Source organism: Urocitellus parryii, chromosome 8 (genome assembly GCF_045843805.1).
Source record: "Urocitellus parryii isolate mUroPar1 chromosome 8, mUroPar1.hap1, whole genome shotgun sequence".
NCBI classification, from domain to species: Eukaryota; Metazoa; Chordata; class Mammalia; order Rodentia; family Sciuridae; genus Urocitellus; species Urocitellus parryii.
The window spans coordinates 15,182,502-15,200,666 of NC_135538.1; the positions used below are offsets into that span (position 1 = coordinate 15,182,502).

Here is an 18,165-nt window from a genome sequence, read left to right on the forward strand (position 1 = left end):
GAGGAACAGAAGGTAAAAGAAGAGGGTCCCTTTGGGTTGGTGCACGGGAGACTAGTTTCCCAGAGTCAGAGCTCAGCAGAGTTGTCAAAGAGTGGCACGGAGTTGATTGGAGCAGCAGCAAAGCCAGGGAGCAGCAACTTTTCTGTGAAAAGTTCCTAGGACTTCCTGTTCCTCTGTCTTGGCTCCGACTCCAGGTTGTGTAAAGTCCAAGGGGAACCAAAAGGGATCCAAGGAATGTGTGCCGCCCCCTCATGATTCCAACACTAGGAAAGTTTGGACAAAACCACATCATTGAGTTCCAGCTTAATTCTCTTCTTCCCAAGGGGAGTGTGAGCCAGACAAGTGCAAGTTAACAGGGAGAAAATGGCCATGCCCTGGTGGGGCTGCCTTAGGAAGTCCTTTATTACCCATTTCCGCCACTGACAAGTGAGGAAATGAAGAAAATAAGGAGCTTTCTGGCTCCTTCCTGGTTAAGATTGCATTAGTCACCAACCCAGTGAAAAAAAATATCACCTGAAAGTCAAATACAGCCATACTCAATGATTACTTTCTCAGTATAACAAATTCCAAATGCAAGTGACTTTTTTGTTGTATGAAATCTAGGACTCTATACCATTATATTATAAATCATGCATATAAGAAAATGACTAAAATATTGAGATTTTCCTATATAAAATATGAGACTGTGAATCTCTTACAACATTAACTGTGTAAATAAGAGGAATTTGTAATACATTTACAGCTTTTCATTTGTATATTGCAATTTCAAAATTTGCAACTTGAGCAATACCCAAGTAATAATAATAAAAATAAAAGAAACAAATTGGGCCAATTTAAATATTACCATTCACTTTACTAATTGTACCATGCACATTGTGGAGGATGGGAGCTATTCATATTATTTTCACTATAGCTTATTTAGGATGATGTAACACTGTAAATACCCTACACGTCCACTGAGAGAGAACCGGATGAATCAATTATGGTACATTTATGAGATGAGATGTTGTATAATAACCATTAAAAATGATGATGTAGCCATGTGCAGTGGTACATGTCTGTGATCTTGGTGGCTCAGAATGCCGAGGCAGGAGGATTGCAAGTTTGAGGCCAGCCTCAGCAACTTAGGTCCTAAGGCAACTGAGACCCTGTCTCAAGATAAAAAACAAAAGGGGCTGGAGATGTGGCTCAGTGGTTGGTGCTGGTACCAAAAATAAAAAGATGACATAGATCTACCTTTACTGACATAAAATATTCTCCATAGCCTATGGTTTTAAAAAATGTAGCTGAATCTTTTAAATATGATTCTTTTTTTGCTTAAAAGTACACCTAAAGCAATATGAGATATAATCTTGGGCGAGTCAGTTAAAAAAAAAACCCACTTTTTTTAAAAAACTGGTAAATCAGATTTATAAACTGAATGTGCTGAAGTACGTAAGGGGCCTGTCAATATCAGTCACACAGTACACACATCACAGTTACTGTTCATCCTGCACCTCTCCCTGGCCTAAGCAAACAAGAGGAAAGTTGTAGAACAAAGGATAAAGACCATGTTGCTGCTCCCTTTCTCTCCTAATCCTGTTTTCAGAGGCCATGAGTGCCAGGGTACATCTTTCCACTTTCCATTTTCATAATAATTAATATAATAATTTAATAGCAATAAATGTCCCACTGATGGACATTGGGGATGTTTCAAATTTTCACCATTACAATTTATATCCTTAAGAGTTTGCTTTTCTTTCTCTCTTTTTTTTTTTTTTTTTGCACACAAGCACATATTCCTTCTCGTTCTCTTCCAAAATAATTTTGGTCATTAAGTGGTAACTGTTGGATCATTTCAAATCCGAATACTAATGATCTTCCAAAAAGTCTTTGCCAACTTCTACTTCCCCTAACACTATACAAAGTCTCTGTTTCCTTGCATCCTCGCCAACATTTAGTATTGACTATGCATCTTTTGGTCAGCTAGCAGTGTGTAGCACTTCACTGTTCTCATTTGCAGTTTTACATGCTGGCATTTTTCTCCTGGATCTGCATTGTATTTATGTGCCCAGAAAAAACTATCGAACACCTGATATTACTACTGTGTAACCAAGTTCTGTCCCAAGCGAAAGGAATATGGCCATGAATACCAAAGGCAAAGTCCCTGTCCTCATGAAACTCCCACTGGAGTAGGAGAGGCTGAGAAAAACATGATAAGCAGATGTGTGTAAAGGTGGAAGTCCAGCAGGGGAAGGAGACAGGGGCCTGGGGATTTGCATAGGTGGCCAGGGAAGACCTGACTGTAAGAGCAGAATTTGCCTTTTGCTACCAGATGCTTTTTTAGTTTGGCACATGGATCTTTGCCAGGTGTGTTGTAAAGATCCCCTCCCAGACCTTTATTATCATCATTTAATGTTTTTATATGTGTCACTTTTTTATGTTGAAGATTTTCATTTTAATTTTTAATAATGTCAAAATTATATCTTATCGTTTCTGCATCCCATGTCAGCAATGGCTTTTTATCTGCAGAACTGAAGATGTCTAACTGTTTGAAATCTGTCTGTGTCCAAGTTCTGGGACTTGGAGGAGGAAGAAAATTCATGGGCTTAGTTTGTCTTCTTGATCCAATTCCCATTTTCACTTTTCTATTATTTAAAAAGGTCCCAAAGTCTATTTGGTACAAGGACTTGTTATTACAATAAAAATTACTTCCCTCCTCCCCACTAATACAGACTTAATGTGTAACGATAATAAACCTAAAACTATCCAAAAATATGAGGTTTATTATAAAAAAAAATCAGAACCTGCTGCACCTGGCCAAGAAATTATGAAATGAATTTCTATTCCCAAAGTGCTGCTGACCCACTCAGAGACCCATTAAAAGGAGGGCAGACCTCATCATTTCTCCTCCACACCCCCTGTGGAAGAAAGCCATTCTCCTTTGAAAAACTCAGTGCTGTTAAGCTCAATGACTAGGTGTTTGTTCTTTGGTTTATGAAATTCAAGTGTCTTGAGATTTTCATTCTTCTGTGGTGATGCAGATGCATCACCTGCCCCCAGGCTCTCTCAGTCCTGAATCCTGAAGAAGCAGGAGAGCCCCTGCCACCACAGGGAGGTGGGCGAGAAGGGAATGGAAGAGGCAGAAAAGCAGAGAGGGAGGGAATCAATCCAGTGACCCAAACAGGGCCACTTCCGGGAAGACAGCGCCACCTACCTGCCGGGAATATCCCTTCTCCGTGCTGGCCTGCCCAATGGTTATTTTTCGCAGAAATCGGTCATTGGTATCCAATACTGAAAGAGAACAGATTACTTGTTCTATCAACAAGTGTGGACTGCGCGCCTAGGGTGATGCTAAGCAAGTGGCAGGAAGGGAGATGAAATGAACAAGACATGTCTGCGAGTGGTAATAGCCTGAAGAAGATAAAGGAGGTGAGAGGAAGAGGTGGGGTGGGCTTGGACTCCCTTTCTGATTAGATAGCAAGGCAAAGCGCAGGGCATAAGCTAGACCCAGAAGGGTGCATGTGGTATGACTGCACCGATCTGGGACAGCCAGAGAGGGAGATTCATGGAGACCCAGCACAGAACAGCTCCCAGGGCAGAGTGGAGTTGTTACTTAATGGGTACAGAGTTTCCATGAAGGATGACGTTCAGAATGCAGATGGTGTCATCACTGGGGATTTATTTGATGCCACGATGTGCATAGCGAAGACGGTAACACAATTTACTAAATGTATAACATGCACAGAAAAAAATGGTGACAGAAATTACGTAGGTGTACTTGGAACTTCAAGCATCTGCAGGATGAAGAATGTTGATCTTTCTTTGACACATAAAGCACCAGGGAGGCTCCTGCCCGGCCTGCCTTTGATGTTCCCCGAGCCGGCTGCCACTGTTCTGTCTGTCTGTCACACACTATAACTCACACTACAGCACATACTAACCTCCTTTGTGATTTTCAAAGACATAAGCAGAGCATCTAAAAATGAAAGGACTACTTCTCAGTATTATCACTAGCTCATACTTTTATTCCCAAGATGCACAGCACAGTTGTCTAAAGTAAAAACATCTTTCCCGATGTGCAGCTATGCAACGTTGGCGCCAGACTGAAGCGATCTCCTTACCGAATTTATTAAAAGTCAACACGGAAATTCAGCTGTTCTTTGTTTAGTAAAGAGAAAACAAGCAAAAGGTTATTAGGACCAACTATGATTGGTGGCATCCAAAGTCTGCCTGTGCTTTTTACATGGTGCAGGTAGACGAGGGCCTGTCACAATCCACCAGGACTCTGATAAACAGGGAAAGGTGTGAAAGCATCATTGATACCTGAAAGAAACATGAAGGTTCAGCCCACAGGGAAGACAGAGAGCTGACAGCAGCCCTAAGTTGACAATACATGATTCCTGGCCTCTAAATGAGAGAGGTGCAGGTGGAATGAGGAACATATTCATTCCTCCCTGGAGCAGGCAGTGAGGGCCTATTCTGTGCCCAGTCCTGTGCTGGCAGTCCAGGGACCCAAAGGTGCAGAAGATGTCATCCTGATGGACGGAGCTTCCTACAGGGGAGATATGGACAGCACCAGGAGAGTGTGGAAGGACGGGGGTGGGACCCCGGGATGGCTTTGTCATTTCATTCTTTGCTCTGACAGTCCTTGAGCCCTTCAGTGGCTAACCCTGATTTGTCCTGTGCTCTCCTCTCCACCTGGGATAGGTCCACTGTTTTGACTTCTTGGGAAAGTAGAGCATCAACTCCCTACCATGGCACTGGGGCAGTGTTGGGGACCAGAAATTGAGGTGGGCTCACAGAGGATGGAGGCTGGTGGGCTTCAGCCATGATTGGGAGATGGGCACGTGAGGGACACAGGGGAGGACATAAGCCTGTGACACTCCCCTGGGGGGCGCATGGGTGCTCAAAGACGCAGGGGCTCCGACCTGCCCAACTGTGCCAAGTCCTGCTCTCGGTCCTCTGGGAACAACAGTGGCTCAGTATCGACATTTTTTTTTTCTATGTTATGTGTTTCTGGAAAAGTCTATGATTTCTGATTCCAACCTGTCCCCGGGCACATGAGACCTTAATGTACCAGGCACAGGATGAAGCAATCAGCATTTGTAGCCAGGTTGAAAGGAAGGGGTGACCACTAATTGGTTTGACATCCATTTCTCCATCTCTACTAGGGACCTAGCGTCCCCTCCAGTTATCCAAAGTAGCTACTCTATCACAAGGATTACCCTAGTTGCAGATGGAAGCCAGAAAACCCTACTAGTCATGTCCTCAATTCACATGTGAGAGTCCTATTTCTCATTTTAATTTATGACGACCAGAACGAAACTACTTATCGAATGTCATCTCAAATTGCTCTCACTCACATGGCTTGTCCATTGCAATACAGTTTTCTTCATTTAGTGCCTTGAACAGGAAAATAATTTTAGTGTTTTTTTTTTTTTTTGGAATAATTTTTTAAAGTTGTCACTTCCGTGAAAATCAATTTGTAACCACAGAACACTTCAGCCCCGTCTTCCTTCTCAGAGAGAATCCAATCACGTCCTGGCCTGGGTGATGTGGCTTCTCTCTTCAACACCGTAGCTGAGCCACTATTTCTGATGTCTGCCTTGGCTGGAGCCCCAAAGCAGCTGGGTAGAGAAATTTCTCTTGGCATATCCACACTCCTGGTTCAAAATATACTAATTTCCATCCGTATGATTTTTCTCTCACCAGTGAACTTCCCCCCAAAGTTTTTTACACATTTAAATATAATGGCATTTTAACAATTAATCTTCCTAGTTATAAAATTTTTTTTCCAAACAAGAAGGCTGCTCAATAAAATGCTGGTAAATATTCACATTGCTTGTTAAAAATGCTGTTGATCTCTTTGAAAGGCCCTGGGTTTGATGCCCAATACTGTGAAAAATAAAAAATAAGAAATAAACTAAAGTGACCATGAAACCAAGGGCTAAAAAAATAGAAAATGTTTATGCTGTGAATGAAATTAGTTGAATATGAAATCTATTTACCTAGATTATAACAGAAGTATATACACAAAAAAACAGATGTACCTCTGGGCATGGTGGTGCAGGCCTGTAATCCCAGCTCGGGAGGCTGAGGCAGGAGGATTGCAAGTTCAAAGCCAGCCTCAGCAAATTAGCAAGGTCCTAAGCAACTTAGGAGATGCTGTCTCAAATCAAAAAAAAAAAAAAAAGGGGGGGGGGAGTGGTTATGCTGCGGATGTGGCTCAGTGACAGAGCACTCCTGGGTTCAATCCTTGATACCAAAACAACAAAACAAAATCAAAACCAAAAAAAAAAAAAAAAAAAAAAAAAGCACCAAAAATTACAAGTAACAGTGCTAATCATCCTAGTGAAGGGATGTTTCTTATTCATTTGGCAATTTTCAAAATCTCTGTAATGTTATTCTTTTAAAATGGAAAATAGATCATTAATAGTTTCCAAGGATATTTTAAGTTAGTTTGGGAGACAAAGACCCCAGAAAAGCTGCCTCATACAACCACAGTGTTTTCCGATGCCCATTTGAATGGCGCTTTCCAGTTTGCAGAGCACACGCACATTTCCATGCTGCCTCTCCATGTGGCGGCTGGTGTCACCACAGGTGGAGCACCTCTAATCCCAAAACCCACGCACGATGCTCCAAAATCTGCAAGTGTTTGAGTGTCAACATGAAACCACGGGTGGAAAGTCCCTCACCATGACGTGTGTTTCATGTGCTAGATTATTTAAAATATTGTATAGGATGACCTTCAGGCTATGTGTATGTGGTGTCTACGGAACACAAATGAATGTCTTCTTTAGACACGGGTCCCATCTCCAATATACTTCATTATATTTATGCAAATATTATTTAAATACTCTGAAACCTAAAACCCTCTGCTTCAGGTACTGCAGATAAGAGGTACTCAAGTTGCATTCTATTTCAAAGATGAGAAAACTGAGTGAGTGGGTCCTATGCTTGAAGATAGGCAGTTCACACTGGGCAGAGCCAAGGCTGGGTCTCTGGTATCTTGCACCTCGTGGTCTATGGGAAAACACTCAGTTCTTACTGGGCCTGGCTCGTGGACCCCCTGGAACACAGCTTCATGATGGTGTGAGACCTGGGCTGGATTTGGAAGGCCAGGGAGATGGGGTGGGGATGCCTGAGCAAGGGTTGGCAAAAGGACAAGGGCAGACCCTCCTCACTGTAGAGCAGAAAGGAACAAAGGGCATGGAGCCATTCTGTGGCAGTCCTGTCCTGAAGGCCCAACTGTGCACCAGGGACTTTATAACCCGGGGTGGTAGGAGCCACTGGAGGCTTCTGCTCAGGGAAGTGAGAGGTTAGTGTCTCTGTCAATGTGAACCTATGGAACTAGGGGATGGAACTGGAGTAAGATGATGTATCAGCAGGTAACTGTCGGAAATTGGGCATTTGATAAATATGTTGTGAAAGTGGATAGAAACAGTAAAAATGGAGGATGGGTCTGAGGAGGACAATCCAGGAAGGATCAGAAATGCATGCCTGCCAATGTGTCTGCAGGCCCAAGGGACCAACAGGTATGACTGTCACCTTCCTGGGAATATATACAGCCGATCATCTTCATTTCCATCTCCAAGAACCTGGGGCCCAGGTCACACATGTCACTTGTTCAACTCAAGGTCATGCAGTGGGGATGGGGGGAAAGGGAGAGTGAGAGGGTGGAGAAACATATCCGAGACCCTGACTCGGTGTTTAGTGCTTTTCCCCACTAGCCTACCCCACAGTGACCATCCAGATACAGGGGCAGAGTGGGAGCAAGGAGGACATCACAGCTGAAATGGAGAGGGAGGCAGGGAGGCCAGGAGGCAGCCCCTGAAGTCCACCTGTCCTGTGTTCGAAGCATCAGAGGGAGACCTGGCAAATGGCGGGAAGCATCTAGCAGATGAAAATACAAATTAGTGTTGCTTAGAGAGGGTGACAAAGAAGTGAGGGGACACGTAAGGAGAGACGTGGCTTTAATTTTTTTTTTTTTTTAAATCAGAGACAGAGGCCAAGGAGGAGAGAGACAGAAGAGAAAATTAATTCCCTCTGTAAATTTTGAATGGGTGGGAGTGGATGGGACTAAGTCCAAACAGCAGGTAGATTAAGTGGGAGGAAGAGGAGGGAAATAAACGGTGGAATTAGGAAGCCCAGGCAGGAAGACGATGGGAAGAAATAAAAATGTGCATTAATGATCTTAATCAAAGAGTTTCCGCTGAAGCATATTCTCCCCACCTGCCTTCAAAACTCTGCTGTGTCCCCAGCTCCTACCTCTCTGCCACGTGATGGTACTGGGGTCGATGTTGAGACGGGCGAATTTACTCACTTCCTCTTCCGTCAGTGTGCCTGGGTCAGTCTTATTTATCCCCAGTTTCTAATGATTAAGAGGAAAAGACATGATAAGTTCAAGAAGGAATAGAAAGCGTAAGGCCATGACTCTTGCTTTATTCTCTCCATGCTAAGCCTTTTAAAAAACTAAACTTTGAGTAAATTGTAGGTTAGGCCAAATCATACAAATAAATGCCTGAGGTCAAATATCTTTTCCAGCTACAAGGCACTGAAAATCTGTATTGCATTTTTCAAAGACAGATCTGAAAACAGAGCAAAGTGGGCCATTCACCGTGAACTCTTGGGCTGCTTTATGACGCCACCACCTACCAAGCTCTGAAGGGACATAGACTGCTGTCCCCATAACAGATGCTTTAGTTCGTTAATTGTTCTTTCCAAATGCATATAACAAAAAGCTAACGTTTATGTTGAAGATTCAAAACAAGTTATTTCTAATTCACTAAGAAAAAAAATTAAGATTTTAATGCATCTATTTTCTGCAAAGAAATTAACCTAAGAAAGTGGCTTTTAATAAAGAAGTATATATACACATATACTTCTTTATTAAAAAAAGAAAAAGAATCCCGGAAACAGATAGTGTACATGTTACAGCTGCTGAAGATGGAATTGCTTGCAACTCTCAACAGAGTGAACTTGGCTGAGTAACAAGCAAGGCAGAGAATTTTAAAAACCATTTAATACCAACCAGTGCTATGGATCATACCATGAAGGGTTATTTTTTAGTTTTCATGGAGAATGAGGGGAAGCCATGTGAGGAGCAGCAGAGAGGCAGCTAACAGCATTAGGAAGAAAATACCATGGAGGAGAATTAAGACGGCTTTCTCAAGTGCAAGTGGAATGTTTTGCTGCAACAAAACCTGAGAGAGATGAATTTTCAAAGCTATCTCGTCATTTCATAGACATTGACGCATTTTACAAAAATACTTCTCTTTCAAAAGAGAAGAATGCATCAAAATGCAGTTTGTTAGTGTGACTCGTAGGGTCCTTGTAGATGGGTGAAGCGGTCATCTCACTTCACATGTGAAAAAACTGAGTCCTAAAAATACACTCATTCACCTGGTTTGTGGTGCAGGATCCAGGTTTCAGGCTTCTAATTCTGCACTCTGTCTGCTAAATTGTTCAGTCTCTTTAGAGTGTAATACCCAAAAGAGTATCTGGAAACCAAAATTGAGTCAAGTTCAACATTTCTGGCTTTGGCAATCCTTCTGATGTGTTTCTAGGATATTTTCTTTTTAAACAACCGCTAACTGGAAACCTACCTTCAGCCGAGCAAGTTGAATTTCTGAAAATTCTCTGACACCATTCACTGAAGGGACCAGACGGTTATAAAGAGCCTAAAAAATAAACCAACAAACACAACTCCACAAAGTTTAAAGGTGGACCATGCACTTGGGCATTTCATAGGCTATGACAAAGTTCATGACAGTTATAACAAACTATTTAGATTAAAGGTCCCATTAAAATTTGGGGACTAAGGTAAACCATAAAGACTTAGAAAATTCTGTTATTTTAATAAAAATTGACTAAATTTGAAATAATACACATTGCAAATAGCTTGTATAAACATAGCAAATAGCTCTTGATCTATAGCCTACGACTATCAAATTAATATTTATCTGGATGGTGTTCCAAGGATACACCGGGGAATCACTTTACTTGAAGAAAGTCAGGAACTTTCTTGTAAAACAAGCCAAAAAGCACCCCACTAATCCTTGCCCTATGTCCCTGAGGATTTAGGACCTGGTACCTGGGCTCTTTCAGGTGTGTATTCAGCTCTTGGACTGCACGTAAGTGAAGCCCAGGATGGGTCTCTGACTCTCATAGCACAGCTGAATTAACTGCACGTAGCATTAGTCTTAAGAAAGGTGCAAGTCCAATCTCCCCGTTAGTACATAGATCAGAGACTGGACCTGGCTAGAATGAAGAGAATTGGCCCAATGGTCACTTTAGAACTAAAAACTCATCTCTAGTGATATTTGGCTTAAAAAGTACAACATAATATAATTCACCCAACAGCTTGGCAATGGTCATAAACCCATCTGAGAATCTGACCAAAGTACGGCTGCTCTCTTGGAATTGAGAACACATATAAAATTCACAGAACACTGAAAAATTTTTTAGAGAGAGTTTACAGACTAGAAATCTTTCCATGATTCCTTAAGAAACCAGGAATCCTAAGGATCAAGTTCCCAAATTAGATAATAAGGAATCCTTCCCACCTTATCGGTCTGAGTGTTTTCATGCAAAATCCTTGTGTCGATGGCAGCGGCCAGCAAGTTATTGGCAGCAGTAATGGCGTGGATGTCCCCAGTTAAGTGCAGGTTGAACTATAAATGAAATGGAACATCTATCTGTTTCAAACAAACATCACCCGAATAGAAAAAACGATACACTAACTATGTATCTTTATAACAAGCTGAATCCATGATGACCTGAATCAGGAAGTCCAGGTCAAGGCCTTCCACTGGACAAAGAGTACTTGAACAGCCTCTTTCATCACAAATTCTTCTATCCTCGGGTTAGAGGAGAAACATTCTGATGGACTTATTGATAGCTTTCCTTATTTTGGTTTCTTTCTCTTTATGTATTGCTTTATTCTTTTAAAAAAAACCTGCACTACATCAACTATTCATTGGAATGACAAGGTATAAAATAAAGAGTAACAACAGAATATAAAACATTACAGAAAGTTTAAGAAAGAAGGTATGTCATTCCCACAGCTCTATTAATTTTGCTATTTTCCTTCTAGTCCCAATGCACACATGATCATTATTTGTATAACTGGCAAACTTATATTTGGAAATTTGTTTAAAAAAAAGTTATTAGAGAGTGAGCATTTCCTAATCCAAATATCTGAAATTCAGGAGTGCTTCAAAATGCAGAACTTTTTGAGTACACTATCACATTGCCGACTGAAAAATATGCATGAAATTTTGTTTCATATGCAAAATTATTGAAAATATCACATCAAATTATGTCTAGGTTTATGTAGAAGGTACATATAAAACATAAATAAATTTCATGTTCATATTTGGGTTCCATTCCCAAGATATCTCATTATGTATATTTAAAAATTTTTAAATTTAAATAAACCTGAAATTCTTCTGGCCCCAGGCATTTTGGATAAGAAATCTTCCTGCAGTCTATAATAATCTTGTTGGTGTCATTTATTAAGGCTGTGGAATCATGGAGATGCATCAAAAATTTTACCCTCCAATGTCTGGATATGTAAATTGCTTTCAAATTTTCACTTTTGCCAAAAAAGTGCTATAACTCTAAACGATAAATGCAAATAGTAATTATTAATAAGTAATATATTTCTGGGAGTTAAAGGATTCTGATTAATATAAGAAAAGTTCTTTTTCAAAGTTTTAGCTGCAAAACCCAGTAGATGAGTTACTTTAGGAAAAAAGTTACACCTTCAGACTAAAAAAAAATAACAATGGAAAAAAGATGGTATTCTGTTTTAAGATGCATTTCTTTAACCTCTTGGAAGGTTAAAAATTCATATTTCTTGTTAAATTTTGTATTCACTAGAGAAAATGTGAAAATTACATATATATGTATATTTCATAAAATATATTTATAATTTCCAATGTTGGGATCCTAGTTCCATAATAGCTTATGCCTTAGCTTTTACATTTAATGTTAATGTTACTAGAATTTTTATATCATAGTTTTCAAAACATGTTGTTAATTTGATATTCTATCTTTAAACATTTAAGTTTTTCACAATTTTTTAATGTTATGAACTAGACGGAGTTTTTTGTTTGTTTTTGGTACTGGGAATAGAAGCCAGGGGTGCTTTACCACTGAGCTACATACCCAGCACTTTTTTATATTTAATTTTGAGACATGGTCTTGCTAAGCCATTTAGGGCCTCACTAAGTGGCTGAAGCTGGTCTCAAACTTGCCATCCTCCTGCCTTAGCCTCCCAGGTTGCTGGGATTACAGGCATACACAGAGCCCCAGGCACACAGCTCCCAGCCCACAGCTAAAGATAGAGTTTTAAAATTAAATCTTTATACGCACATCCAATTCTTCCTCAGGATAAACTAAAAATGAACTTATTTGGGCAAAGGACATGAATGTTTTTAAGGTACTTGATACATTTTTCTAACTCTTTTTGCAGAAGTTTTATTAATATACACTTCCCAGAAGCGATGGAGAGTGTACTTCAATCTATCTCTGCCAAAATTTGGTATGAATGCTACTTTGAAAAATTCTGCTCTGTCAACTTGAGAAGTGAAGCAGTAACTGATAGTGGTTTTAAGGCAGATGTTTTTGGTTATTAGTGGAGATGGAACACCCTTGGTTAGTTACTATTTATCTTCTGACATTTTTCTTGAACCCTTTGGCCATTCTACAACTGGGGTTTAAGTTTTGCTTCCAGCTGTCTACTTGATATCCTCTCGGGTGTCTCAAAGGACCCCCGAGGACTCTTCCCTCTGGATGGCTCTCCTTCATCACAGACACTGCCAACTCAGTTCCCCAATTCTCCATTTCAACAAAAGATTCCATTGATTTGCTCAACGCAACACCCCGGACATTACCCTTTGATTCTCCCCTCGACTCATCCCAACGTCTTCTGCCTTAGCCTCCCAAGTTGCTGGGATTTCAGGCATATGCAGACGTCCTACAAACATCAGCGAACAGAGCTTAAATCACCATCCTTTTTCTACCCTCGTGGCCACTGTCCTGGGCCCAGCAGCCACCATCTTCCCCCTGGGCTGCCCCCATAGTATCCATACTGGGCTTCATCTGTCGACTCTTTGCACAGAGGCCAGAGTGAGTTTTGGAAAGCCTAATCTGCCTCCTGTTGTGATTCAGGGAAGATCCCTTCAAAGAGGCCGACCATGACACTTAAATAAAACCCAGGCTCTTGGCTAAGAACTGAAAGGGCTGGCACCTGTCCACTCTTGGGTCCCATCTCCCTCACCCACCCTGCCCTGGGGGCTGCAGCCACACTGGTGTCCTCCTGTTCTCCGAACAGGCCAACCCCGCTCCTGTCTCAGGACTTTCCCACCAGAGTTCCCACTGCCTGGAACGTCTTTCCTCACTCTTGACCAGGCTTCCCCTTTGCACCCTTTCAGTCTTCCTATTTTCACTTCCATTTTCTAGGCCCATCTGGAATTTATTCTAACATCTCCCCCATTTGACTATTTGTGACATTTCTTCCAGTGTGTTCTGTGAGTGCAGGTGTCTAGTATTAACAAGTGGTAAGCGTCAGGCGCTGTGCTCAGAGCTGCAGATACAGGGATGGAGAAGACACGAGGGTGTTCTGCTCTCAGGGACCAGCTGCCTGACTGTGTGCTCCAAGCCACGTAGTGAATGGCTTAAAACAGTGGGACACCACCTCCCTTCCCTGTTTGCTGGCGAAATCCTGAGTTCTATGTTCCCTAGACTCCATTCCCAGCCTAGCCTCCTGGCTCTGGATCGATCCTCCTGGCTTTGTCAATAGTGCTCACTCCCGTTCCGATGTGAGGCTTGGGCTGTTTTCTCAGCAATGCCTTGGACTCCTCTTTCTCACTCCCACCCCTTATTCTTGAGGGTTTTTCCAAAGTTTCCTCCCAGACACTCAGGCCTCTATGGGTAAATACTTCTCCTACTCCTTCAACAAAGTAAAAAAAAAAAAAACAAAACAAAACAAAAAAAACTTTCTAATGAGCACCCATTATTTTCTGGGCACTATACTAACTGCTGGGACCTGGCACCTCAAGACAGGCCTCCAACTCACAGAAGAGAACCAAACTGATGTCTGAAAACACAGGGGAATTTGTGGGGTGGAGCAGAAATTCAAGAACAGAACCCGAGATGGGTAATAAGGGTGGAAAAGGAAGAGAAGAATGTTCCAGGCACGGGAAAAGTCTTGGAATCAAGATAAAACAGGGGACTGAGGGTGCAGCTCAGTGGTAGAGCATGTTTGAGCATTCATGAAGTCCTGGGTTAGGGCCTCACTTCTACCTGCAAGGTAACAAGAAGAGAAAACAGGATGGGAGTCTGTGAGGAGACTGAAATGGGGATGGTGGGGGACGGCCAGCAGATGGTGAAGCAGAACTAGCAGGCTACTGAGCCTTCACGTTGAGCAGGAGAGATGGGCAAGACAGTGACCTGCTCAGACCAGGGTTCAGGGAGAGAATGAAGGAGTGAACTGTGAGGCTGATGCAGACAGCAGAGGTGCTGAGATGAGCCCTGGTTAGGTCCAGGGCACAAAGGAGGCTACATGGGATGAAGAAAAGGTTCTCAGGAAAATCAGAACTGATACCACTGGCTTTTTTTTTTTTCCTTGTTCTCCTCTGCAAACATTTTATTTTGGAGTCTTAATGGACAGAAGTGAGCATCCAAGTCCTCCTGACTTTGGTGGTATAGCAATGACCAATGGAAGGACAGGTCAACATTCTTAAGAACATTCAAGTCTACACAGGTATTGGGACTTAGAATCTTTTGCAATCTAGAAAGGTAGTATGATGCATGTAAAACTTATTTATAAAATACCCCAACCAGGCAGTAGACCAGCACCCTTCAGAATAGGAATATGCGTGAATAATCAGCAAAACATGAATATTCACACCAGGTGGCATACACAAAACCCACACGTGGCTCCCAACAGTCAATGGGAGGTTCTGCCACCACAGGAGCTATGCGAATGCTCTGGGTTTACAGCGTCTTTCAGGCTTTAGATCATGGATGAAGGACGGTGGGCCGCTTGATGAAACAGACACTGAGATGTCAGGAAGGAAACAGGGACCCATGGCACACCTCAAGGCCTTACCTCCTCCATGGGGATGACCTGTGCGTATCCGCCACCTGCAGCTCCTCCTAAACAACAAGGTGGCATTTAGTGAGTCATCAAGTGCATCTGCACAGCCCCGACAGAGCCCCAGGCACAGCTCCCAACCAAATAGGTATGCCAAGGTGAAACCATGACCTGCTCTGTGCAAGCAGAACAGGAGTAAAACAAAGTTTGCATGGGTGTCCAACTGTGCAATCGAAGACTTCCATTTCTTTGTTTAAAAACAAAGGTAAAATAATAAAGATACACACACACACACACATTTGCTATATATATATATATCAATCAAATGTCAGCACTGTAAAAACATTTCAGAGCTAGGATTATGGGTGCAGGCCCATAATCCCAGCAATTTAGGAGGCTGAGGCAGGAAGATTACAAGCTTGAGGCTAATCTGAGCAATTTAGGAAGATCCTGTCTCAAAAAATAAAAAAAGGTCTGGGTATAGCTTAGTAGTAGAGCAACTACTACTGGGTTGAATCCCTAGTACCAAAATAACAACCAACAAAAAGCATACTTCAGGATATAACATGATTTTATTAATTTATTATTGGATATCAAGGCTGTACTTTATCTAAATCATACTTATGCTGAAGTAGTAAAAATTTTCGCTTAAAAAGCCACCTGTAAATGATCTACAGATCATAAACCTTCAGCCAGATCATTTTAGATAATCCTAGGAAAGGTCTGTCCTGTTGTTTATCCTTTAGGCATTAAAGCTGTATGTTAAAAAAAAAAAAAAAAAGCATCTCACCCACTTGCATAACATTTTACAATTTACCCCATTCTTTTTAGGCTACCTCATTTGAGCTTCACAACCACCTGATGAGCTGGGCACCGTCGACCTTTTAAACTCTGACAGATGCAGCTCAGAGAGGTCTTCACTGGCGATAGGTCACACAACGGTGAGAGACACAGCTGTGATCCAAACCTTGGCCCTCTCGCTCCAAGCCTAATGTTTGTTCCACTACATAATGGATGACCCTCTATGAGTTATCAGCTCTTGATGAGTTAGGAGTTATTAATGTTTACAAAAGTAATATAAATATAATACAGTTAAAAACCACGAACTGCCAGGAACACACAGTAATGGCAATAAGTGCTATTGTAAAATGAAGTCAGGAGTGACTTCACGATCCATCAATGAAGAAAGAGTAATGAGTGGGAATGTGCCAGACACGAGCCCTGCCAGAGCCAGAGAGGAATTTCATCATGACTCTGTGCACAGCCAGTTCGTCTCCAGAGCTCCTCGGGCCCCACACGACAGCTCCCACAAGCTGAGTCTTGGGGGCCAACTGAAGGGGCCTCTCAGGGTTTAGAGAGAAGGATCTTCACAGGGCTGGGATGATAAAATGCCCCCAGGACCAGCAGATTTTCAAAGGTTTTGGCAGACAAGGCCCAGTCGAGACAGAATGGGGAGGACTGCCCAGTGGGCCGAGGGGAGCGGGTCTCCCATGGGCTGCACTGAAGACCCTGCCCCATGCACTCCCTAGGCATTTCTGCGTGCCGGGAGGACCAACCTGGGGTAACTGCTACATACTCAGTGTGCAGAGGGCATACGTAGGCACAAGATGGACCAATTCTTCTGAAAAGTTTTACCCCCTGTGTATGATCTTCTTTTTAAAAAGCCCCCTTACACACAATTTTGCTCTGACAAATATACAAGTTGTGAAATAAAGTACCTTTCACTCCAAAAGTCGGCCCTTGGGAAGGCTGCCTCAGACAGGCAAAGGAGTTGACGTGCAGGTGGGCGGTCAGCGCCTGCACCAGCCCGATGGTGACTGTGCTCTTCCCTTCTCCAAGAGGGGTGGGCGTGATCCTGGTGGGGGGAGAGTGAACTGAGTCATTTTTCCAAGACAAACCATGCAGAGCTAACCTCTCCCAACTCCACTCAGTAATGCCGTTGCTTGGATCACGGTGGTCTACCCTCAGCACTCAGGCCAGGCTGAAGGTAAGATCAAGAGAGACATGTAGAGGGGCTGGGGCTGGGGCTCAGTGGTACAGTGCCTGCCTAGCATGTGTGAGGCACTGGGTTCGATTCACAGCACCACATGTAAGCAAATAAATAAATAAAGGTCTATCAATAACTAATAAAAGTATTTTTTTTTTTTTTAAAGAGAGAACAGGGAAGAGAACTAGAAACCAAAAAGGGCAAAGTTATCTCTCTAACTCCTTAGAGTGAGGAAGTTCTTTGTTCTCATGGAGGGACACCAGCATTTCTGTTGCTTCCTATCTCTTGGAGACTCACAACTAAGCCTAATCCCTTTCCATACAATAGCTCTTTCAGTATTGGAAAAGAGTAAGTCCAAAGCCCCTCCCATAGAAAGCAGGAATCCCCCCCCCCAGGAGTTTATTACTGATAACACCCAAAAAAGACAAATGTTCACATGTTTATAACAACATCACAGTATTAGATGATAGGAAGCGAACCAATTACATTCCCAAAGACAACCCATAAAGCTATTCCTTAGCATCTTATTACCACCAAATGCACCATTTGTGCATTAGATGGTATGAGTCGGGATGTGTAGGATATTAAACTACAACAGATCTGATGACTGTTTTCTGGCCTACAAAATTTGGTGAAGTGGCCACAAAGAGGAAGTCATGCCTTTGATCCACCGTGGTCCCCAGCTATCTCAGACCACCCCTACAACATGATCAGTGATGGACAAGTCAGATTCCTTCTCGGCATGGATAACTCAGTGACTACAATACACGTGATAAACACTAAGATGGGGAATAGGTCAAACAGACTATGTTAAGTGTGCACGTGGAAGGAGGATCTAACTCGATTGGGAACACCAGGGCAGGCTTCCTGTAGGAAGTGACATCTTGGTGGAGACCTGATAAATATTATCCAGATAAAACTGAGTGGGGTAGGGGTGGTTAATAAGCAGAGAACTTTGTTTCTATGGTCTTATTTGTATCCCATTTGACAGATGAGAAAACAGGTACAGAGGGTTTGAATAACTTGCCCACGATCCCCTGACTAGAAAGCAGTAGAGCTGGTCACACCCTACAGACCAGCTGTCTGACTTCCC

At 42.4% G+C, this 18,165-nt stretch overlaps 1 protein-coding gene across 2 annotated transcripts in view; it reads right to left on the reverse strand.

Moving 5' to 3' along the window:
* Mthfd1l (methylenetetrahydrofolate dehydrogenase (NADP+ dependent) 1 like) overlaps positions 1 to 18,165 on the reverse strand; it is a 188,460-nt gene that overhangs the window by 122,113 nt on the left and 48,182 nt on the right. For both annotated transcript variants that reach the window (XM_026399935.2, XM_026399934.2), the window contains exons 12-17: positions 16,804 to 16,940; positions 15,101 to 15,147; positions 10,548 to 10,655; positions 9,588 to 9,662; positions 8,251 to 8,353; positions 3,197 to 3,273 (exon numbers count right to left, since the gene is read on the reverse strand). In XM_026399935.2, coding sequence (XP_026255720.1) covers positions 3,197 to 3,273; positions 8,251 to 8,353; positions 9,588 to 9,662; positions 10,548 to 10,655; positions 15,101 to 15,147; positions 16,804 to 16,940 — 547 coding nt within the window. The remainder of the gene's footprint in view (positions 1 to 3,196; positions 3,274 to 8,250; positions 8,354 to 9,587; positions 9,663 to 10,547; positions 10,656 to 15,100; positions 15,148 to 16,803; positions 16,941 to 18,165) is intronic.